At 54.1% G+C, this 23813-nt stretch overlaps 5 protein-coding genes across 5 annotated transcripts; 3 read left to right on the forward strand and 2 right to left on the reverse strand.

The window, feature by feature from the left end:
- Nucleotides 1-2675: 2675 nt before the first annotated feature.
- Nucleotides 2676-4884, forward strand: MAM_05716 (uncharacterized protein; the record flags this gene model as incomplete). The annotated part of the gene is made up of 5 exons (XM_040824514.1): nt 2676-2713; nt 2768-2792; nt 2853-2938; nt 3001-4266; nt 4332-4884. The coding sequence occupies 5 exons, from the start codon at nt 2676-2678 to the stop codon at nt 4882-4884; spliced, it is 1968 nt and encodes a 655-aa protein (XP_040677493.1).
- Nucleotides 4885-6507: 1623 nt separating this feature from the next.
- MAM_05717 (Glycosyltransferase, DXD sugar-binding motif protein) lies at nt 6508-7491 on the forward strand (the record flags this gene model as incomplete). Its single annotated transcript, XM_040824515.1, has 1 exon — nt 6508-7491. The coding sequence occupies one exon, from the start codon at nt 6508-6510 to the stop codon at nt 7489-7491; it is 984 nt and encodes a 327-aa protein (XP_040677494.1).
- A 1532-nt stretch (nt 7492-9023) lies between these two features.
- On the forward strand, nt 9024-12760 carry MAM_05718 (F-box domain protein; the record flags this gene model as incomplete). Its single annotated transcript, XM_040824516.1, has 2 exons — nt 9024-9136; nt 9238-12760. 2 exons carry the CDS (start codon nt 9024-9026, stop codon nt 12758-12760), a joined length of 3636 nt encoding a protein of 1211 aa, XP_040677495.1.
- Nucleotides 12761-13456: 696 nt separating this feature from the next.
- Nucleotides 13457-14719, reverse strand: MAM_05719 (uncharacterized protein; the record flags this gene model as incomplete). Its single annotated transcript, XM_040824517.1, has 1 exon — nt 13457-14719. One exon carries the CDS (start codon nt 14717-14719, stop codon nt 13457-13459), a length of 1263 nt encoding a protein of 420 aa, XP_040677496.1.
- A 3214-nt stretch (nt 14720-17933) lies between these two features.
- MAM_05720 (PRO1 protein) lies at nt 17934-20261 on the reverse strand (the record flags this gene model as incomplete). Its single annotated transcript, XM_040824518.1, has 2 exons — nt 17934-19831; nt 20096-20261. 2 exons carry the CDS (start codon nt 20259-20261, stop codon nt 17934-17936), a joined length of 2064 nt encoding a protein of 687 aa, XP_040677497.1.
- Between the last annotated feature and the right edge of the window lie 3552 nt (nt 20262-23813).

Consider the following 23813-nt stretch of genomic DNA (forward strand, 5'->3'; position numbering starts at 1 on the left):
AATAGAAATAAGTAGCCTTTATAAAGTAGCTAGCTTAAGTACTAGTTATATAGCTTTATAGCTATCTAAAGTAATAAATATATTAAATATAACTACTAGATATTACTATAATAAATATATATAAATTACTTCTAAACTATTTTAAGACTAAATTAAGCTAAGATAATAAATAATTTATAATTTCTTTACTAAATATATCTTAGAGAAATATATCTTTAATTTATTTATAAAATAACTTAAGCAACTAATTTAAAGAAATAAAATATAAAAGCTAAGTAAAAAAGTAAAGTTAAAAAAAGTAAAGTTAAAAAAAGTAAAGTAAAAAAAGTAAAGTAAAAAAAGCAAAGAAAAAAAAACAAAGAAAAAAAAACAAAAAAAACAAAAGAAATAAAAGAAAAATAAAAAACAAAAGAAAAACAAAAAAACAAAAAATAAACTAACTAAACTAACTAAACTAATAAAAACATTTCTAAACTTTATAAGACTAGTTAGAGCAAGGGGGGGGGCATTTTATAGCTATTAGTATAAATTATTTCTAATTTAATTCTAATCTTAACTAACTTACTATATAAAATAAATATACAAACATTATAAACTATATTAAGCCTCTAGAAACCTACTATATAGTGCATCTTAGTAATTATAAAAAGGCTGTCTTTATAGTATAGTAGCTATATAGTAAAGAGCGTATTATTTAGCAATATACTAAGCAAATTCTATTAGCTAGAATTAGTTCTTAACTAGTTTATAAAGTTTATAATTTAGTAAGTAGTTTATACTATTTCTATGTCTTTATCCTCGTCCTTAACCTCGTCCTTAGAAAGAGAGAGAGAGAGGGAGGAGCTTAAAGGCAGGGGCAGGGGCGACAGCAACAACAACAACAACAACAACAATAATAGCAGCAGCAGCAGCAGCAATAGCAACAACAATAACAACAGCAACAGCAAGAGCAAGAGCAGGGGCGAGGGCAAGAGCAAGGGCAAGAGCAAGGGCAACTAGGCAGGCAGCTTAGCAGTATTCTATTAAAATTAGTCCTAATTCCTTTTCTAATTACTTTACAAGTAGTTTAGGCAGTATATATACTATTGTTAGTTAGCAGTATATAGCAGCTGCTGCTTTAGCATTAGCAGCAGCAGCTTTATTACGTGCAGTTTAAACTACAGTATTAGCAGCAGCAATAGCAGCAGCAGTTAGTAGCGTAAGAGCAGAAATAGAAATCGCCTTAGAAGGCATTATGCCTTACTATATAAGCTTATATAGTATTTATAATAGCGCTTAGCTGTTAATATAGTCTAAATACTATTTTATATAAAATAAATATTAATTATTATATAACTAGTTTTAAACTATTTTCTATAGTAACTTATAAGCTAAGTTATTATTTAATTGCTTCTTATTATCTCTAAGGCAGTACTTCTCTAGGTTAATTTTATAAAATTAAATATAATAGTTTTAAAGTAATAACTTAATTATATATTGCTATATTTATAAGAAATAAATAAGAATTAATTTATATATATATCTAGTTAGTATTATACTTAATTATATAGTATACTATTTACTTTAAAATAGTAGAATAGTTCCCTAGGGAATAAAATCAGCTAGCTATCTTAGAATTATTTCTAAGTTAGTTTTAATTATTACTTTTATTATTTCTACTAGAGAAGACTTATAGTATTAAATTTTAACTTAAAGATAAGCTTATTAGCAAGTTACTTCTCTAAGTTGAAGTATTACTAGTATTATAGTAATAACTTATATTTATAAGATATTTTTTTTTAGGCAGTATAAACTAGTTTAGAAATAATTTAATAAGATAATAAAAGTAGTTTAAGTTTATAGAAGGAAAAAAAGAAATATAAAGATTAAGAAAGATAAGTCTTACTTAAATAATAAAAATATAGTAGCTAGGTATTTACTTTTATATTAATTTATATATTACAAGATAAAATTACAAAATAGCAAAATAATATATATATCTATAGAGAGTATAAGCAAATATATAAGTTTAAGCAAGTATTTTATATAATATTAAAGTTAATAATAATTATAAAGATATATATAGCAATTAACTACAATTGCAAAGACGTGCGCAGCGCTACAGCAAATCAGCAGAATGCAAATCAGGAAAATCATAGTGGCAGCGTTTGCAGATGCAAGCTAATGTGCGACCGTAGGCCATGGCAACATGTCGGTGGGCATCGAACACGGACAAAAAAGTGTGGAGAAACGCACACAAGGTGGGGGTTCGCCATAGGAGACAATTGGAGTCGGAACGATGTTGTTTGTCCCAGGGATTGGAGAGGCTGGAGAGATTCGAGGCAGAGTCAGGAGAAGGAGGAGCAGAGTGAGGCCGAGAACCGTCAATCGGTACCGAGCGATGGCGCCGGTATCGTCCAGGGGTTGCTGCCGCGAAGGCACACCGGCACAACGACTTGATTCAGCACATACACAACGTTTATCCTGCGTTCGCGGTGCCGCTCTGACAGGCTGTAGGTTGTCGCAGCTGGATGAAGCAGCTTCACGCGCGACTCGATGCAGCTTTGTGATAAATCGAGTCGCGCTGCAGGGTGGCGCCTTCCTTCAAGTTCCAACTCCCTTGGCATGACTCACCCTGTGCACCCAACGGATAGGAGCCAACCCCGGATACTGTCAGTCGACAAAGATTAAGCGTGATGGAGGCAACTCCCATGGGCGAATCAATCAAGATATCGTGAGCTGATCACGAGAATGTGTGTTTTCAGGTTACAAACTAACGGGCCCCCAGGTGTGAGCGATGTCGCCGTCGCAAGGTGGGCACTGAGCAGAACGACACCCAGAAATACGATTTGAAAAGCTGACGAGATGCACAGATAAAATGTGACCGCAAACGCCCCTGTTCGCGATGTATCAAGGCAGGCACGGAATGTGTGCTGCAAGGAACCGGCGAGAAGCAAAGGTGAGATAGTTTGCGAGTTGCCGCCCTATGCTTTTTCTCGTGCTATGCTTACCACGGTCCAGGCCAGTCTCGAAAAGCTACGTACAGGCTCTAGAGGGCCAAATCAATGCATTGGAGCAAGTGATTCGCAAGTTGGCCGTTGCAGATGACACGGAAAAAGACGAGATTCTCTCAGGGTTATCTCTAAGCTCGTCGCCCGAGGGCGGCACATTGCTTGACGAAAAGACTCAGCCAAACACGACGATTGGTGACCATGGAGTTGCTGTTGCGCGGTTGCGCGCTGGCCAGTTGAGACGACCGCGAGCTGGCAACGCGGTGCAGTTCTTTGGTGGAACGAGTTCGTTTCAAATTCACTTCTCTAGAGACGAAACGCAAGTGACGACGTGTCCTGCCTCAGCCAACGGCCAAATCAGTTCGACGCCAGGAACAAAAGATTTCACATTCGAGGAGTCGAGTTCGACCGGTGGCAGCTTTCAATATGCGCCTCACGACCAGACTTCTCAAACCTTGATGGCCGCCTTCTTCACGGAGCAGTATCAGTATAACATGGTGGTTTACCGGGAATACTTCTTGAGAGATTACGACGTAGGCTCGGGGAGATACTACTCCGACTTGCTTCTCTACTCGATGTGTTCGCTGTCAGCTCTTCTTTATGATGACTTCTTTAAACTATCTGACGTGTTTTCTGGACAGGCGCAAGCGCTGCTTTTTGCAACCCTAGATAAGCCCGACCTCACCACGCTCCAGGCCCTTATTTTGCTAGGGCATCGCGAAATCGCTGTCGGGCAGACATCTAAAGGATGGCTCTTCTGCGGCATGGCCTTTCGGCTTGCTCACGAGATGGGGCTGCATCTGGACCCAAGTAACTGGGATGGCTCCTCGAGTTTGTTCCGTGATAGAGAGATCCTCCGGAGAGTGTATTGGGGAATCTTCATAGCCGATAAACAGCTGAGCTTGTACTTCGGACGACCTCCAGCTCTCTATCCCAGCGAGTCGGATGTGCGAAACACCATCAGGCTTCAGTATCCTCATGACTGGCAAAATCTGCTGGAAACATACATTTGTAGTGGTGCCACGGTATCAGACTACGAAAACGATGTGGCACTTGTTGGTTCCTTTATATACCAGGCGGAACTTTGCAAGATTATTCACATCATGATTGCAGATCTTTTTGAGAATCGGCGGGGGGATATTGGTCCAGCCATTGCAGCAGCCAAGTCGCGCAAGATCCACGTTTCACTGACAAAATGGCTTGCTAGCTTGCCAGGGACACTGCACTGGAATCAGTGGACAGTAGGACAGGTGCCGTCGCCTGTACTTCACCTGCAGTGAGTCTGAGACACAGCCTATTTGGCAACAGAATTCTTCCAAGCAGCGCCTAACGCCTTGACAGCATGTTGTTTCACACCGTCATGATCATCCTCCACCGACCACCGTCAAACATGTTCGAAAAGCCTGGAATATCAGAAAGCGAAGATGTTGAAATCTGTTACGAGTCATTGCAGGCCATCCTGCGCCTCATGCGGAGCTACTCTCGCTATTATCGGTACAGATCTCTGCCACTGGATTTTGCACAAACGCTTTCCACGGCAATAGGAGCCGTCATGATGAAGCGGTTCTTTCAAGAATCATCGTGGGATGACCCTGAGATTGAACGCTCGTTATCCCTGCTGACAGAGGCCATGGACGAGATTCAAAACAGCCTGCCGTGCGTCAAGGAGATTCGCGATTGCGTGGCTGTGGCGAGGAAGCGTCGCGAAACAACATTGCCTCCCGACATACCTCTCAACGCGCCAGACTTGATGACTGGACTTGAGCTTGGCGGTGCTGACGCCTCGGCGGAGTTTTTGGCTAGTTTTGATGACGACCTCGGCACATTGATCACCGACGAGTTTTTGAGTGGTCAACTCCCGTTCTCTGAGCCGTTTGACTTTAACAACCCGTAATCATACAATTCCGGCCGCCAGGCGGTCTGGATTGGATTGGCATTACTACATACTTAGTTACTTCCAAACCTTGGCGCCTATCAGATCAAGCCTGAGCAAGACTGCTGGGGTGGAGCAGCTTACAAAGCTGGGCGCCACATGTAGGTTGTCGATAACGAGTCCCTTTGCAAGTCTTTGGATTCCCTCTAGGGGATCAACTAGTCACAAGGGAAGGTGTCGAACTGGTTTTAGGAAACCCCACGGACCCGGGCAAGGACACGGACATTTGTATAACACGCCGGCTCATGATACAGTGGCGCCTTGCCGAGCAACTGCGGAGCACTGGGCGCTAATACCAACACGCCTGTGAGTTTATCCCCATAGCCATAGCCATAATCATAGTTTACCAAGAATGGGGCCACGTTTTAAGTTTTAAGTTGGGATTTGGCAAAGTCAGACATGTAAGACGCGAAGCTGAAACAAAGTGACGGCTACCCAATGGGCTGCCGGGTTTGACGTCGAGAATTGTCAAACGGAGCTTGACAATCCACAGCTTACCACGTCCAACATTAAGGTTGCGGCTGGGCTAATGGTACGAGGCCCGTGGTCCGCGTGGTTTGGCGCGCAGGAGTTGAAGCTGTGTGTTGGCGAAGCCGGGACGACAACTGATGGAGGCTTTAGGATGATTGATCGTTGACGACGTTGTGCCGGGACATGGAGTCATGGATATGGAGGGAGGACGACCCGCTTAGTCGCTTCCTGTTGCTTGTTCCTGGACTTTTTCAAACGCATCTCACGCTGATCTCACACACGCGCCAGTGTCTTGGCATTCAGGCATTGCTAGGAGAGAGAGAGGGGGGGGAAAAAAAAGGGGGGGGGGGGGGGCCAAACAGGCCAGATCAAGGCAAGGCCATCATCTCCTGCCTGAGCTACCTGGTTACGGAGTATGGACTAGAACAGGCCAGACAACGAGGCGGCCCTGCGCCTTGCATCTATTGTCCTTGGATGGACTTGGTAGGACGCATCTACGCTCCGGGATCGGTAGCAACAAGTCCCTCCCAGGGACTCGATGACGACGAGGAGACACATGTCATGACACGTACAGCTCTCATCTATACTACCCATTTAAGCTTGGGGCCCTAGATACGAGCCCAGGTATCCAGGGGTGGCTCATTTTTGGGTTGAAAAGTACATATGCCGAACACCATGGCCTCGACGGCAAAAGCTGGCAATCGTCGCCAGTTGCCAACCTTGCAGAGCGATGGATTGATTGCAAACATCAATTGATGTGATCTGCGCGTTGCCCTAGGGGATTCTGTTCTATTCTCAAGAGCTGCTCTGCCAGACCCTCAGACTAGGCCAAGCCAAGCATCTTTGTAGTGCATTGTGCATTGACAAGTTGACAAATTGACCAGAACCATTCCCATCTGGCAGGCGCCTCCTGACCTTTTGTTTTTTTCCTCTCCGTCCCACGTCTCCTGTCCTGTCTGCCTCCTTTCTTGGTCGTCTTGCTCTCTTCCTTTGCGTCTTTTGCGTCCTTGCGCAATTCATCGCATTATTAAGCTGCCCTCGCATCATCATCACTTGGCTTACACAGACGTCACGGCAGCGGCAACAGCAACGGCAACAGCAACAGCAACAGCAATGGCACTGCACAGGCCCCTGCCATCACACACATTCAGATGGCGGCCGAGTTTCTGGGCAATACCGGTGATCCTCTTCACCGTTGTATTACTCTTCCAGGATGTCATATACCAGACATGGGCGCTTGTGTCGCTCAAGGTGCACTGGCGCGCCAACGCCGCCGACTTCATCCTCTCGGCCGAGCGCGACGACTTTGACGTGACATTTTCGAATTACACTCGCGACCAATTGAGCGCAGGCGAGCCGTTCCAGGATGTCGTTCCTCCCGTGCTGCACCACATCGCGCTGGGCACCAGGAGACAAGACTGGCGCCCAGAGTGGGAAGAGGCGCTGCAGAGCTGTGTCGACTTGCATCCCGGCTGGCAGACGCGACTGTGGACGGACGACGACGCCGCTGCCTTGGTCGAGGGCAAATTCCCCGAGCTCATGGACATGTGGCACAGTTACCCGTACCCGATAGAACGCATCGACGCCCTGCGATACATGATTCTGTACGAAATGGGCGGAGCCATTCTCGACCTCGACATGCGATGCAGACGGGCTCTCGGACCGCTGAGGCGCTTCGGCTTCGTCGCACCAGAGGCTCACCCCACGGGCTTTTCCATCAGCTTCCTCATGGCCAGTAGACACAATCCCTTTATCGGCACCATTCTCGACAACCTGCCGGCCTACAACAAGCGGTGGTTCGGGCTGCCTTACGCCGCCGTCATGTTCAGCACGGGCGGCCACTTCGCCTCCGTCCTGCACGCGCTGCAGCCGAATCGGAGAGACTACAAGATCCTGCCGGGTCCCCTTCACAGCCTCAACGGCAGAGTCGTGACGCCCCTCTTTGAGCACCTCGGCAGTTCTTCGTGGCACTCGTACGATGCCCGCCTCATCAACCACCTGGGCCACGCCCGCCTGATGCCAGTCTTCTTTGGACTAGGCATTGTGATGACTCTGTACGTCCAGAGGCGCGTCATCATCCGCCGCTTGCGCTTATGACGAAAAATCTGCCTTGGGCCTCGGGTTTTCATTTTTATTTTTTATTCTCAACATGTCACCACCGTACCTGTTTACCAAGTACTTGCAGCAACAGATAGCCTCTGCGTCAACGGACAGACACGACGCACAAAAGGCAGGCGGTGGTGGCGAGTCTCGAGGGCTGCGGCATGAAGTCTGCCGTGTTGCAGTTCCCGGACGAAGCCCCGTGTTCCCAAATAGATGGATTCTCATGCGCGAGGCCCCGAGTCGACGACACGTGCCACGTGGCTGCGGGCGGGCGGAGAGCGTCGCTTTTGATGTCGCTGGCGCGGTGCGTTTGGCAGAACGGCGGAGCGGCAGAGCAATGGGCGCGGCGTGCGTGCGTGCACCCGGCCATGAATACGAACACACACACACACTACCCCCGGCTCCTCCTCCGTCCGCTTGGCCGGGATGGCCTGAATATATCATGTACAGAGCATGGCGTACGACGGAACTACGGAAGGCATCGTTGTCGGACTGCGCTGGGCGCCCGCACTCGGAACGTCGTGTAGACAGACAGTCTAGCCCTGCATAGCATACATAGCCAGCCACCGTGCAACAACATGTGCCCATGTTTCCAAGTCATGTCCCCTGGCCCCTGGCGGTGTGTTGTCGTTCCCAAATGCCTGATTATTCACGGATGCTGACATGACCTGGACGTTTGCCGAGCGTTGTCTGCCCTGGCTGGGGGTTCCGACTGGAGCCCCAACGTGGGCTTTGCCGTCCGGTGGGAGGAGGAGAGTGAGAGTGAGAATGGCGGCAGACACAAAACACGACCCAAGTCGCTGGTGGTGATTCTGCCAAGAATAGCGCCTACGTAACGTTAGACGGGCATCGGCATGTCGTCGAGGTCACGTGCGGGTCGGGGCTGCACCACCGACGCCACAGCGCTCGTCAGCCTTCACCCGAGCCACTGATAGCCACCGAAGGGCGGGAGTGGCAGAGGACGTGGCCGAAGCGTGAGGGGAAGGGGAAGCAGTACTCCGTACGGAGTACAGGTCCAAGGTGAGAAACGAAAACGGTGGGAACAGCAGGATGACGTTGGAAATCGCCACCGGCGACGGGCCACGCGCAAAACACGCCACTCTCACAGTGGAAGCACCGTTTGATTGAAACAGCAAGGGAACACGGTGCTCGCACAGTGCGACGTTGGTTCTTGTACCTTGTACTTGGCAACTTGCCGCCTCCCTGCTCGTCATTGGCACGGCACGGCTGCTCCCTTCACGTCTCCCTGCCCCAGCGGTGGGTCCGGTCCGCCGCAGGCCAGACCTCTTTTCGTGCCAAACGTCTTCGACGTCGACACCAGACCGACCATTCATTATCCCATGGCAATGCCCCCTTCGCCCTCCTCTGCCATGGGCTCGTAATTTTCCTCACACCCGCCTCCGAAACCCCTTCAGAGCGTCATGTCATTTCCCCGCGGCTTGGCAACCTCTTGATTCCTTCTGTGCCTCCATGATTGCTGCGACCATCATCCCACCGCTGGCCGTGAGCGATTGTCTGCGCATACCATGGACCACCCCGTCGTGACAGGAGCGCGGCCGTCCAGCATCGAAAAGGCGCCTCTTCACATCTCAACCGACTCCGACGCCTTCCATCGACTTCCCGACGAGATCATCGAGCAGTAAGCCTTGCATTCCCTCTGCGGGACCGACGCCGGCACCGGCACCACCGCATCGTCTGCTCTGCCGTCCGTGGTCAACATGGTTGCTGACCTGCCACCAGGATACTCCTCGCCGCCAAACCCAGCGACTTCGCCTCCCTGATTCTCCTCAATCGCAAATGGAGAGCAACGTCTCAGCGTCCTCACATTTATGCACATCATCTAGCTCATTGCCCGTCCTATGCGGCCTCTCATCCCCGCGTTCCTACCGCTGTCCATGACAATCTACCCACGCTTCGCCGTCTTTTTGCGCGACAGGTCAAACGGAACCTCTTCGAGCCTTACCTGCGCCCCAAACGGACCTTGATAAAGCTCGTCTCCAATTCAATCAGCTCTTCGTCGGCTCCGGGCGGGGAGGGAATGCAGTTTGCCTCCTCGCCCAGAGGCCAGCACATTCTGGCATACAACTCGTCGAGAATCTACGTCATCGATGTCTGTAGCTCCGCTGTCAGCGTTGAACGGGAGTTGAAGATTCAACGGCGACCAGCTGCGGCTTGCGTTACTGATGACGCTCATACCCTGGCCGTCTTGTCGAGTGAGATGCAGGTGGATATTTATGACATGACCCAATCGCCACCACATAGAGAGCACTCCCTCGTTTTGGACAATAAGCCGCAGACAATTGCATTATCATCCTGCGGCGCCGTTCTTGCCGCCGCATATGACGGAGGGATCGAGGTGTTCTCCGTGAAGTCTTCGACCCTGGCGACGGAGAAGCGGGCTGTCAAATGTGACGCAGTCGACGCCTTGGCCTTTTCGCTCGACGGAACCCAGCTTTTGGGCACCACTGTAAACTCTTGTCCGCCGTCCACTGTGGTTCTGACAGCACCGTACTATGATCCCGGCAGCCAGATGTTGGAGGAAAATGCGGGTGCCATGTGGACAACCTCCATCCTTTTCCCCAATACGAGCCGTGACTGCAGTCACGCCATATGGTTGCCCGACGACGAGCACGGAGAGCCCGAGTGGACATTCACCTATGACCGCAGCTTCGAAACCTTTCGCGCCGTCCGACTCGATGATCTCCGGAATGGCACAACTTACTTCACAGGCCCGATTCCAAATGCCAAACTGCAGACCAAGCTATTGCCCTGTACTCTGCCCGCCACCACCTCTCAGGGGGAGCTGGTTTCGGCGGGCTTTCAGGGCAGCGAGGTTTGGATTTATGGCGTTCCCCAGGACCTGGATGCTGTACCCGAAGCCTCGCCAGCAAGTCGTGATTCTTCGTCGAATTCGAACTCGTCAGGACTGGGCAGGCATAATAATAGTGCTCAAAGCAGCTTGTCCCGTCGCACTTCGACCAGGGGTCAAGATGGTGCTGAAACCGAGCGAGTGCCTCAGTGGCAGATTCTCTGCGACAAGCTGCGGAACAATCTTGTTGCCGGCTTCAAGGTTACCGAGTTGAGTGGTCTTGGTAGTGTCAAGTGGGTTGGGAACTTTGGCCAGCATTCCTCCCAGGAACGGCTTGTAGTTACCGCCACTGGAGTCTCGGGCCCGAAGCTAGTGACGGATGAAGAGGATGTCGACTTTGTCGACGGCGGGCGTATCGTTTTGCTGGACTTTGATTACGGCCTTGTGAATGGAGACCGTACAGAAGTCACGATTGAAGTAGGAACTGATAATGCCGAACCCCTGGCCGAGGAACGACATGACCTGGAAACAGAGGTGGCCATAGTCCGGCGAAGAACTGTCGCCCAGAGGCGAGGAGGCAGCGCTGCTCTCCTTCGAGCAGCAACCACCGTCGCCGGGCGAGAGCCACTCCCTCGACTCGTAGTACCCAGCACCATTGCAAATGCTCACGACGACGACGACGACGACCCGCTGGCCCCGAGGACGATTGGACAACACCCCATCAACCGCCGGACCGCAGCACCCACTTCGCAGGCCGAGGAAGAAGTCGCGTCCATGGATGAGCAGGAGGCTCTTGATGCACCCTACGCACACGCTAGCCCTCGGTCTGGCACCACTCTTCGTCGGGCAGCCACGGCCGCGGCCGTGAACCGGCGACTGAATCCCCGCACGGCAGATGGCCGCCCCATTGAGTATCGCCGGGCAGACGGCCGCGCTGAACACCCTCATGAAAGTGATGCCGACAACTGGGTGCCTCCTCCCCCTCCTTATCAGAAGGAGGACCCCGGTGATATGCCAGACTTTATGCGCGGACCATCCGTGGCGCCAATGGCAGTCACGAACGACTTCCCACCCCCTTCCGCCGGCGGCGGCTCCACTGGTGAAGCTTTCGACAACTCCCCAACGTCGGCCCTGGAGCAGTCGGCGCAGGCAAAGTGGACTGGGCCTCAACATCAAGACAGGCGGGCTCAGCAGGATCCCACAAGTGAGGCCGCAAATATGAATAGACTGGAGGCGGTAGACCTACCTCGACCGGTATCCACACCTTCTATGCAATCAGTCCAGGGCGACGATATCTACGACGTGTCGCCGCCAGCTTCCTTACGCATACCATCTACGCACCCCAGCGAGTCCGCGGCGCCCCCGGGGCAAATATCGTCTCCTACATCCCGCGGAAACACATCGGCTGCAGCCTCTTTCGACTCGGCCCCGTCACAGCAATGGACCGAGTTCCCTCGAGCGACACCGGAGGCCGCCTCCCCGACTCCCGAACCCAGCAACAGGCCTGGAGCGCGGCCTGGAGCGCGGTCTGGAGCGCGGCCTGGAGCGCCGGTGTTGGAGCTGCGAATTCCCTCGTCTCCGTCGAACCTCGCTGGCGCCTCAGGAGCAGAGCCGCGGCGCCTGTCCAATGCCCGAACGTGGCCCAAGCAATTTCAGCCAGGAGCACAGTCGAGCGTGGGCCCGCCACGGCAGTTTCCTGGGCATCCTCTTACCGCTCCGCCTCTGGGCGTGACTGCGAACGATTTGGCAGCGGGGTTTCTGCCGCCCGCGCCAAGTTCCGGCCAGATCGCGAGCCTCAACAAGAGGATCAGCCAGGGCAACCCTCGCCGGCTGTCGGGCAATGCTTGGAATCAGCAGCTCTGGATGGACAAGGGCCGCAGCGCGACGACGGAGGAGCCGCGTGGCTCGCCGTCGCAGGCGCAGTCCCCGGCGTTTCCTGCCGACGAGGGGCGGTTCCACGTCGCCGACTCGGACCGGCCCCTCATCATCAGCACGCCGACGGGGATTTCTGGGTCCCACGATCCGCCTCAACGGCGGGGGTCTGCCGCGAACCACGCCGAAACGCCCATCCTCGCTCCGATCCCCCGGCGGCCGCGGCCCGCGCACTTCCCGAGGCCGGGGGGCACCGCGCAGCAACTGCAGAATATTTACAACAACCAGCCGGCGCCGGCGCCACTGCCCCCCCATTTGCGCCCCAGCGCCAACGCCTTGCCCATGTGGATGAGAACGCCGTCGACGTCGTCACGCAGGACGCCAAACGGCGTCAGCCGGCGTCGCAGCCGGGCGGAGAGAAGCGCAGCAAAGAACGTCAAGGACGCCAAGAAGAGGGGATGGATACCCAAGAAGAAGAAGAAGAGAGAGGAGGAGGGGGGGGAGCGTGTCCCCGACAGCGGCGGGTGGGTTGACGTAGCCACGCCCTCGAAGCCCAAGGAGAACAAGTGCGTCGTCATGTGAATGGCATTTGTGGAAGGCGTGATTTCTTCTGAGCGAGTCCCGAACTGGTACCAGGCCATGGGGGACTAAATTTGTGTTATCTTTTCTACCTGTATCAGTACTTGGGGCACGGGCGGGAGTTTCGGGAGCCGGTGTCAATGGGGGTGACTTGCTTGCTTGCTTGCTTGCTTGCTTGCTTGCTTGCTCGCTTGCTTGTTCGCGCGCCTGTTGTCCAAACAAGGCCCGGTGATGGAAATAGCAGACTTGTTGTCGCTGCTGCTTTGACGTCACAGCACAGCGTCTATATTGTAGCATCATGGCCCGTCGTGCCGCCGTTTCCCAATGCTGGATGGAACACATGATTCCGCGCGCCCCAACATTCAAGCTTCTATGCCTACAAACTATCGGGAGTATCAAAGCGATAAACAGTGCAAAGAAAAAAAAAAAAAACAGACCGCCATGCCAGCCCAGCACGAAACCCTGCCCTGCCGCCAAGCGCCGTAGACAAAAGAAATTGTTGATGCAGTGACCCAGGTCCCCTTGTCCCCTTTCTTCCCTGTTCATGGACTGACGCCGCGTGTCGTCCTCTGTCGCACGCTGCATTTGCCTTGGCATTCAATGCCAGCGCCGTCTTTGTTTACAACGTACATGCTTCCCGTGTTCATCGTGTGTCCAGGGCGGTCGACTACTTGCGAAGGCTGCGGCCGGCAGACATGTTCATCGCAAGCTGTGCTTCGTTCCGGGAACGAGCAGGTTCTGACTGCCAGGCACGTAGCCGTCGTTGCGGTGAGCGTCGCCCACGGTCACTTGGTTCATCAAGTCGCTGAACGTCGTGCCGCGCTGCACGTTGCCGCCGCGGTGGGGTTGGCTCGCGGCGCCGGGGTCGGCAAACGCGATGCTGTCCCGCGCCGAGTCACGGTAGAAGTCGTGCGTCGAGATCCTGCACGACAACCTGCTCGAGCCTTTCAGCTGCCGGATGGGCGGCAGACGCGCGCCGACATGTCCGGTGCGCGCGTTGCGCTCGTCCTCGGACGTCAGGGACGATCGTGACATGCGCGACGACTGGAGAGACGGATTGGGCGACCCGAACCGATTCGGTATCGACATGCGCGTGTTGTGCGCCTCGCGTCCTTGCACGCCCAGCATTCGGGAGCAGCGGTCCAGCAGAGAGTGCATCACTGATACGCGAGGGGGCGCCTCCTTGGTCTGACGGATGAAGTCTGTGCGGAACGACAGGTCGGGGTTCGTGATGGGTCCGGAAATCAGGTTTCCGTACGGCCCGGAGCTGGCGGGCCCGTTTCGCGAGGGGCCCCTTTGCGGGAGAGCCTTTTTGGACCGGCTCCGGATGCAGAGGAATACGAGTCCTGCCATGGCCATGAGGACGAGCGTGAGGGCCCCGCCGGCCACGCCTCCGATGATGGACATCTCCTTGGGCCCGAGAGAGGACGAGCCGGTGTCGCGACTCGCGCCGGTTGACGTGGCTGCGGCTGCGGCCGCGGCCGTCGTCGACGCCGAGGTTCCGGGCGTAGTCGTGGGCGCGGGCGTCACGGTTGACGTCATGCCCGGGGGTGCCTTGGACTGGTCCGAATCCTTGGTACACGACGAGCGATCCGCCGAGCAGCTGTACCCGAAAGGACAGCAGAAATCGCCACCGCACGTCGGCAGCTTGGCGCCTCGCGCGACGGTTTTTATGGGAGCGTCCGGATGTAGTGTCGGGTCCTGTTCCGACACGTCGCAGGTGATGGGCTGGATCTTGGCGCATGAGCTGTCGCTCGGGCAGCACATGACGGTGGTGTTGCCCGCCAGAGGGACGCACTGGCTGTTTTGGGGGCAACACAGGCCTTCCGAGAGACCTTGCGACGTGCAAGACGTCCTGCCGCTCGCGGCGCAGGTGTCTCGAGCGAACAGGGCTGGTGTTGGGTTCGAGGACACGACACCCGCGAGGAGCTGGCGCCGGAGATGAGGAGGCAACCTAGCCATCGTGTTTGCCTAGGGCGCGATCGTTTTGAAAGCGTTATATATACAGGGAGATGTATGTACGGTCGAACAAGTTGTTTTTGTTTTCGGGAGCAGGTAAATACTTGGATTTCGTGACGCGGCAAAAATGGGCGATGTGATGGCGGCGGCGACGACTTGTCTTCAGGAAACGGCGCTGGTGTACGGCGCAGAGGGCGAGTGCGAGAGTAATAAGGAAAGAGCAGGGAGAAGTGATTTCGGGATGGCAAAGCGAGCTTCACTCGACGGAACAAAATGGATCAAGAGTGCTGCTTGTTCGGCAATTGTACAGACGTGCGGCTCGGCAGACGAACAAGCCGTTCACTGGAATTTGGGGGGTCAAAGGACAGCGTGACCGGTAAAAGACGGGCGCAGAAGGGGGAGCCGTGAGAGAAAGAAGAAAGAATGCAGAACATGACGGACTGCGCGGTCATGCAATCGCTCGTCCTGCCGCTGCGGCTGCTGTTCATTCATCCTCTCGCCTTGCCGCCGCCGTCGACACAACGCCACGGTTCTTCCTCGCATCCGGTGGGCCACGGGCTCACTGCTGCAGTCAAGTCGTTGGCAGCTGTGCATTCTGTTTCCTCCCGTTCCATCGTAGCCTCGCCGTCTCCTCCTGGTTTCCTGGCCTCCCGGTCTTCTGGTCTCGCTCGTCGTCCCGGGCCAGGTTTTAGCCCCGCGGACATGGAGGCCACTCGGGCGGTGAATCCGGAGCAGGATGAGCCGGGAGAGCGCGTCGCAAGAGGAGGACTCGGGCCAGATGACAGGCTGGGAAGAAAGGGTTTCGGACAGCCTGACAAGTCGACGAGGCGCTCGGGGACAAGGGCAGAGTCCTCGTCATGGTCGAGGTCGACGTCGAGACTCGAGACGCAAATCACGACGACGGCGCGTCAGATTAGCCGAGTCGTTGGCAACCGTGTGAATTGATTGGTGGGGATTGAATGTGGCGCAGGCGGGAAGGCGGGGCACGACTGGCTGGCGCTTGCCTGCCGCCCGCCGTCTGTGGGGCACGACGTGCTTCGCCATGCTGCCCTGCCAACTTCTCATCCGCTTGCCCATGCCGTGCTGCCTCGCTCCGCATCCCCGCGCGGCGGTAGTCGTGGCGGCTCCAAGATATATTTGCAACTCTGGAATGCGGCGGTGAGGCCGTCTCGATGCTACCTAGATCACCACCTACCAGGTAGGTACGGAGTAGTAGGCAGGCATTCGTCGTCTGCTGCCACCGAGGCGCGAGCAATTATAGCAGTGCCCAATCACTGCGCACCCGCCCAGGGTCGCGGCCGGGGCACTTGGCTTGGGCACCCCGGATACGAGGTGCTGGAACCACGGAGCAGCCTGGCCACAGTGGACTGTGTGTAGCCCGTGGGCGGTGGGCGGTGGGCGCCAGGCGGTAGGCGCCAGGCGGTAGGCGTCCGGTAAAGGTGCCATCCACCACCAACCACCAACCACCAACCTCAGTGCGCCGTCGACCAGCCCCCCGGGCCCCAGGCCAGCGCGCCAGGGACTCGCGACGTAACAGTGCACGCTCCTCACGGCTCGATGCTACTTGCTGCCCTGCCTTGGTAGACACCCTACTCCGTACGGTACGTCGACGTCGTATCAGCAAAAGCAAAAGAAAGAATATGAGGTGCATGGCGGCATAGTGCCACGGTGCCACGGTGCCACCAGCGTCCAGGCCAGGCAGGCGGTCATGCCCACCCCTCCCACAGTCCGTCGATACTGTCTGCAGGCGTCTGCAGGCGTCTGCCAGTGTCAGCCGGTGTCGGCCAGCGTCTGCAGCTGCTGCATTTCATCCCACCCTCCATGTCCAGCGAAGAAACAACAGCCGCCCCTTGCGACTCTTCAATGCAAGCACGCCCAGCACATCTCCTCGGCGCGACGCACCCGCCCCTCGTCACGACAAACCGCACGGCCCGAATGCCCCTTTTGTCGAACGCACGCCGCACGACGGGGGCAGCCCTCCCTTTTAGCTTCTGGTCGAGGACAAAAGGAAAGAAAAATTCCCAAATGCCCAGTTAAGCAAAGGCCTGCTAAAAGGGCTCTCGGTCCTGTGCTGGAGGGCCTGTTTCGGCGCTTTGTCCCCCGTCGCAAAGCCAGGTCGGCCGGCCGGTCGGCAGAACAACGAAACTGAATAAAAGTCCCGGCCTCTGCGGCGCAGACAATGGGCGGTGCCCATGGCAGAACAAACAGGTCGAGTGAACAGAGGCAGAGACAGAGGAAGCGGAAGCACATACAAGTTGGTCTTGGTTTCCGTTCAAAACTGCGAAACCAGGCATGTGCCGGGCGCTTTTCTCTCCCCGCGCAGTCGCCAGCTGCCTCCGTCCAAATTCACCGTTCCCAGGGCATCATCATGGTGAGCTGATATTTGTGCGCTTTGTATTCATCTGCTATGTGCCGGGTAGTCTCCCTACTCTTTCAGAGGCTTTTCGACGGGCTGTTTGCAGTGCCGCCTTGCCCCTATTTCCAGTGATTACCGTCACTGCTGCCCAGGCCGGCCCTGTACATGACTAACGAGTGATGCTGCCAGAATCGTTTCCCTCTGGAACCCAGAAAAAGTGCCCCGAAACCTCCCATCAACCGCCAGAGTCAATGCCCAAAAGATACATAAAGAAAAGCATCATTCGTGTCTCCATGATCCGAGATCATAACCAATCGTCATTCATCAACTCTCTCTTCTCTCTCTCCACCCCCCAACCTACAAGTTGTTCCAAGTGTTGAAAATGTTGAAGAAGGCTTCTCTGTTGCTTCTCTCTGTGAAAAAAAACAAGGAATGGTGTTGACCCCCAGTGAGCCTCGCGGCGTCCTCTATATGAAGTCCCATGCCAGTAGGGTATATCGTAAAAAGCAAGGCGGCTGCGAAGCCAACAATGGTGAACTAAAATCAACCCAAAATTATCATGGAAAAAAGGCCTTCGTGGCAATCAATGCACCAGCCTCAGACATGCAGGCGAAAAAAGAGTCAACATCCGGTAAATGGACGCCGCCTTTCGAGTCCACGCAACCCCTTCTGACTCCAAAAGGGCAAACGCGAAGAGAGAAAAAGAAAATAGAAGAGTTGGCAAAAAGGCCAGTGGACAGAGGTAAAATTCCGCTCCGAGTCTGGCCTGGACATGAAAGCCTTTTGACAACCCTTCTCAGAAGAAGACCAGCTACTTTAAGAAAGGGCTGAATTGTGTGGCACATGTCTGGACAGACACTGCTAAATCAACAAAAAGTCCCAGCCCTTTGCTTGCATGACGTGACGCCAGTTGACGTACGGCTGCATGACTTCAGACGAGCAAGACCCAGGGCTGGCAGCCTGAGCCAGGCTCCCGGCTTGGATCCATACCTCCTGGACGACCGTCACCATCCGGCCGAAGGCACCGCACGTGGCGTCGTGGCCAAGCTGAGCAACACGGTCTTCGAAGAAAGGCCGGATGCTGCTTCCGGGCAAGCTAACGGACCCAGCAACGAGATAAACCCAGACAAGGCTGCGGTCGTAGCCATGCGATCCAGAGGGGATGAACTGGAGTATGTTGGTCAACTTCTCAATCAAAGCCCGAGGAGAAGGCTGGCTTGGGCTGAAGCCAGGGATCAAGCTGCAGAGATAAATGCGAGCGGCAATGCGGAAAGCCGAAGTAATGTTCTTGCAGAGCTGCTTGGGTGACAATGTGCCACTGGCATTGTAGGGCATCCTGGGACCGGTGTCGCCGACCTCGGTGAGAGTGAGCTGCTCTCCCAAAGCAGACACATGTTGGCAGAGAGTGTAGTCGTCCATGCCTTCCTTTTTGAGAGAGTCGAGGCAGGCAATCTCGGAGATGAGATACATGACTCGATCCTCGCAGCCCATGAGCTCGCGGAGCCCAAGCTGGGAGTTGACAGGAGACAAGTGCTTTTCCCGGTACGTATGGGCAAACGTGGGCGAAGCGCCCTGCATGGTGGCGCCGAGAATGTCAATCCAGCTTGTCAAGGTCATATTGAAGGGAGTCGGCCCAATCTGACCAGCAGGTTCGGACACGAGACGGGGAAGGTCGAGCTTCTGGACAAGGCTAATGGCAGCCTGGAAGTGCTGATGCCAGGCGATATCCAAAAGGCCATCATCATCAAAGCGACCAACGACGCACTGGAAAAAGATGAGGCCCAAAGTAGCTTCCAGGATCTGTTGGTGGTTCTCATCGCGCTTCAGCGACTCGCAGAGCGAGAAGATGGTGGCATAACGGTGCCTCATGATATCCTCGTCAATGTCCTTGCCAGGCACCGCGGCGTGGGTCTTGAGGTGCTGAGCCGCAATGCTAAGACAGCAGTTGAGAAAGACGCCGTTGGACTGCAGGGCAGGAAGAATCAAGTCGGAACCGACAGAGCCGTGTTGGTTTGACTCGAGGATGGGGAAGATGATGGGCAGGACATATTGGATGAAGTGGTCCAACAAAAGTTGGTCGCTTTCCTCAAGTTCAATTCTAAATTGCCTTGATCCGTTATGTGAGCCATGCGCAAAGTCAAAGAAGTTGACATTGAGTGCCTCCTCCGCCATCGACTCTCTTCGCTCTTGTCGAACGTGGTCAGTCCATCCGATCTCGAATCGGCCAGACGGCAGAACAGTGCCGGGAGGAGGGGGGGTTTCATAAGTGCTAAACGTGGCCACGTGGGACTCCCTGAGCGTGGGAACGTCGTTGACGAACATTTGTCGCTCCGTCTTTACGTCAACTTCATATGGCAAGTAGCCGCTGAGAACGTAGTCAGGGTGTAACTGGGTATTGTAAACAGTGCACCCTGTTTCGTTTGGCGGGCTGTTGAAGTTGAAGCCACCAGAGAACTGCGAGTCGATGGAAGCAGACCTGGTGCGATCCATGGGATCCGAGTAAGTTGTCGATGTAGCCGCCGAATGCGACAATCCTGGGGGCGGGCTGACAGAAGTCTGGACAGAGCTGGACGTCTTTTCTGCCAACTTCTTGCGCTTGATGATGCGCTTGATGTCTTCCTTTTGTTTTCTGCGAGCATCATTGTTGCTCCACCAGATTGGTCGCCTGTATTCGCACTGTAGTCCTAGGTGTTTGCAGGCAGTGCACATTGGTGTGCCTTCATCACACTTCTTCCGTCTTAATCGGCAAGTATAGCAGCCTGACGAATGTTAGCTTGCAAACATTGAATTGAGCCCGAAACGTGATTCAAGGTGCGTGAGAAATCGCTCAACGAGGAAGAAAGAAATCATCAAGGGAGAAAGGAAAGACAGAAGAGCTGAAAGAATATAGGCGAGAAACAGACAACCAAAAGGCAAGAAGAGGGAGTCGCGACTTCCTCTTTTCGCTGTCGGTATCGTGTAAGTGAGGGAAGGAAGTGGGTAAAAGTAGGCAGGCAGGGCGCGTGTAAGTCGACGTTGCCTACCTGTCCTTGACCTGCGGTGCATCTGCGTCTTTGACTTTGTTTTTGTGTTTCCATTGCCAGCTTTTGAGGCAGACTTGGCCTTCGTGCTTTGCGCAACTGTCATATCTGCAACTGCGTCGAATGCTTCCTTGGAGCAGTTGCGATAGTCGGGGGGCGAGGATGGCATTTGTACGGTCCTGTATGTGCTCGATGCTATGTGCGAGTGCTCCCGAACAGGGCAAACCATGGCAAGGGCGTGGGGGGTGTGGTTGGAGACGTCGACGGTGTGCCGCGAGTGAGTTCCGGAGACGGCTACCCTGCGGGGAGGGGTGGTAGGGCACAGTGTTGATAGATTAAGGGCACTGTGGCTTGGAGGAGCCAGAGCCAGCGCGCGAAGTGTGACTCCAGACTCTAGAGGCTGGATGGACAAGGCAGCATCCAAAGTGTCCAGTCTGTTCCGGCCCAAAGTCCAGGGTTTTCCCCTCTCAAATCCAAAGGTTCCCAAGGTCGATCCGATAGTCGAGCGTGGAGCGAGCTTTCCGCCAGGCTTCTTGCTCGGTTTCCGGTCGATGGTGGCTGACCAAGGCTGGTCTCAAAAATTAATTAATTATGTGTTGGCTGACCGGGAAGCTGTTATCAGTTCCTGAGTGGTCAACACGTTGCAGTTGACTTGTCGTATCAAACGACAGTGTGTGTCTGCACACCTTCCTAGGGAGGGGGATTGTTGTTTTTCTTCTTCAGCGCGGTTGCGCGTGCTGCGGAATCAAGTTGTCCTCGCCTGTCCGTGTAGTGAATGACTGGTGTCGAGCAAGTCCGGCTTGCTCTTGGCTAGAAAAAGGCGGCGTTTGAGGGCAAGCGGAAACAATATAATCTTTGGTAGTGTCTGGTATTATTTATCTCATGCAGTGAGGGGAGCGAGGACCCGACCAGGGGCAAAAGAGAAAAGAGGGTTAAATGAAAGAAAAGGCCTTTTTGGCAACACTTGGAACTTCTCGTCGTCTACACAAGGAAAGGAAGAAAAAGGGCAAATTAATGGGCAGTCGAAGGGACGGCCAAAGGCTTATATCATGGCCGCCATTCTCACGGCCTGGCAGACTGGGACGACATGTTGGCCAAGTTGACGGTTAGTTGGCGCAATCATGTTCACAGGTTGTGCGCTGGAATTTTTGTTTCTATTTTTGAACCACGCACCAGCTAGGCCGTCATTGCGGTGTGTGTACGGAGTACATGGTTTTTTTTTTCTTTTAAAAAAAAAAAGAAGTGAGAGTGTCTGCTCTGCGCTTAGAGAAACCAATGGCCGGGGCTCGTTTTCGAGACCTCGCCCAGGATTGCCGTGTTCGCCAGCCTTTACGCTCTGCAGACCGGGGATCGCATCTAAATAGGAAAGTCGCGCAGCTTGTTGGTTGCGAAATGCCACCCACCATGCTCTCTGCACCTCCTCCGTACATGTACATGCATGAGGCTTCTGGTCCCGCTGGCCAGCCGCAGGCCCGATGTAGATGAATGGCTGGCGGAGACAGAGGCCCGTGTCTGCGGGTGCCAGTATTTGGTGTCGAGCCCTTTGGAAACGATAAGTCGTTCAACCTCGGAGCCGACTGGACCATGAATGAGGGGCCATCGGCTGGTCGATTTGCCCCGAGGTCAGGCCTTCTTGGCCGTGGTCTTTGCTCAAGTTCATTTATCGCACGCAAGTCGGGTCCGGCAGTCATGTGTTCTCATTTCAAGGCCGTGGTCGATTGCGATGCCTCGCCGATGCGGTCGAATGGAATCATTGCCAGCAGGCCAGAGTCATGTTGCAAACCCCCAAGTCCCTCGGGCTGTCTGTCCAACACGCCTACTTTTGGGGCCGCCGATAATGCAGCCTTCCCTCAGGTATACTCCGTATTTCGTGGCTGGCCAAGTCGCGTACACACCTTTGCTCACCCGAACTGGCGACCATTGTCGTGGCTGCCTGCTGTAGTGAGCTGCAGTTGCAGGGCTTTGGGATGTACAGAGAAATAAGTAGTAGTTACTTAGTCAACTGTCATCCCAATGGACATACGCAAAAGCTCCATGTCGGCCCACGCACCTCTCTTCCATCTAGACCATCACTCCAGTCTCCGGCCGGTTGAGTACAGAGATGCATCTTGACTTATTCGGATATTCGAGGTACTCCGTGGCATGCTGGTTGATCTCTGCCCAAAGTCCAGGCTGCACCAAGCGGCGAGGCAATGCTGCTTTTCGATGGAAATGTCTCGGCCTCCAGACCAGGGTCACCCGACATGGCCCCCCTCCCCGCGTATGAGCGACCAATTCGTTCCCAGGAGCCTATGACCTGATGTCTCCCGTGACGACTCTGGGTGAATCCGCTTACGCCAGAGACCTGACTATATGCCGTTCCGCAAAATGAAAGAATTGCAAGTCCTTACCATTCGCAGTCGTCGTCGACGGTGCGAATGACAAGAGACAATGGAGAGATTGTCGGCGGTGTGAGACGGGCTAGTGGATATTCAAACCACGGTCTGTTGCCATGGTGCAGATATCCGAGAGCGGAGAGCCATGTCTCGGGCACTTGTCGAGCAGAGACGCCATCATGTGTAATGGCAAGACAAGAGGTACTCCGTAAGCCCGCTTCCCTTCACGATGAAGGTCCTCGTCAATCCCTTGTGCTATCATCTATGCATGGGATGGGACCTTGGAGCACAAGAGGGCTTAGGCTTCTCGGTACGGAGTACGCCGTGTGTTGAGCTGGATGCAGATGCGCAACAAATACAAATATTTGCATTGTATCATGGATTTGGATGGTCGGCCACACATTTTTCAGTTCGACAGCCAACTTTGAAGCAACCAGAGAGCTCACAAGCATGCTGCGTAACAACGAGCAAGCGCTCCTCGTTTGTACGGGGGACACACGGAGCAACGTGCAAGCAGCATGCCACGAGCGTAGCCACATTTGGAACGTTATTGCTCGCCTCGCCAGCTCTCTGCTGTGCTGTGCTGTGCTGTGCTGTACAGAAGTCGCATCCGTGGCGGCATGGTAGCTTTCGGTGTCATGGCGTCTCTGGTGCGTGATTGGACAAATGCATGTGATGAACAGACAGGTTGAGGTTGGCTGGAGCAGAAGCGGCAGGGGCCGCGGGACCAACCGACAATAGCGCTGCCCGCCAACAAGGGTTGGGAGCACGTCTGGGCCAATCGATGGCGCCGGTGTCGAGGCTTGCTGGAGATGCACCCCCGCGTCGCATTTGGACAAGACTCACAGCAGCCAGGCGTCCGTGCCATCTACTCCGTCCGTCTTTACGGAGCACGGATTATGATTGTGTTGTATTCTTACCGTGCGGAGTCGGCCATGCCATCCAAGGTTCCCGTCGCGGCCCTCGGAATCTCGTTGCCGCATCGTGTCGTGCGTGGCTGCTCCGTAGTGACTTGCAGTTGTCGTGCCCCGAGAGGATTGGCGGAGAAGAAGAGGGAAGGAAGAGAGGGAGGAAGGAGGAAGGGAGCCAGTCCGCAGGCGGGCGGCGGGACCGACCCACGTGCACCTGGATTCCGGAGTCCAGAGTCCAGAGTCCAGAATCCAGAATCCAGACACAGCGACCGCCGACCACCACTCAACTCAACCAGGTGACCTGTTTTTCACCACCCTCTCTGCCCTCCGTCAACCCAAGCAGATTCATGTCGTCATTTCTTTTTCGCCTCGTGCCCGTGCAAGGTGTCGACTTTGACGCCTTGGCGCTTATCGAACAGCCGATCCGGGCGCCGG

This window comes from Metarhizium album, assembly GCF_000804445.1.
Source record: "Metarhizium album ARSEF 1941 chromosome Unknown scaffold_15, whole genome shotgun sequence".
In the NCBI taxonomy this organism is placed as follows: Eukaryota; Fungi; Ascomycota; class Sordariomycetes; order Hypocreales; family Clavicipitaceae; genus Metarhizium; species Metarhizium album.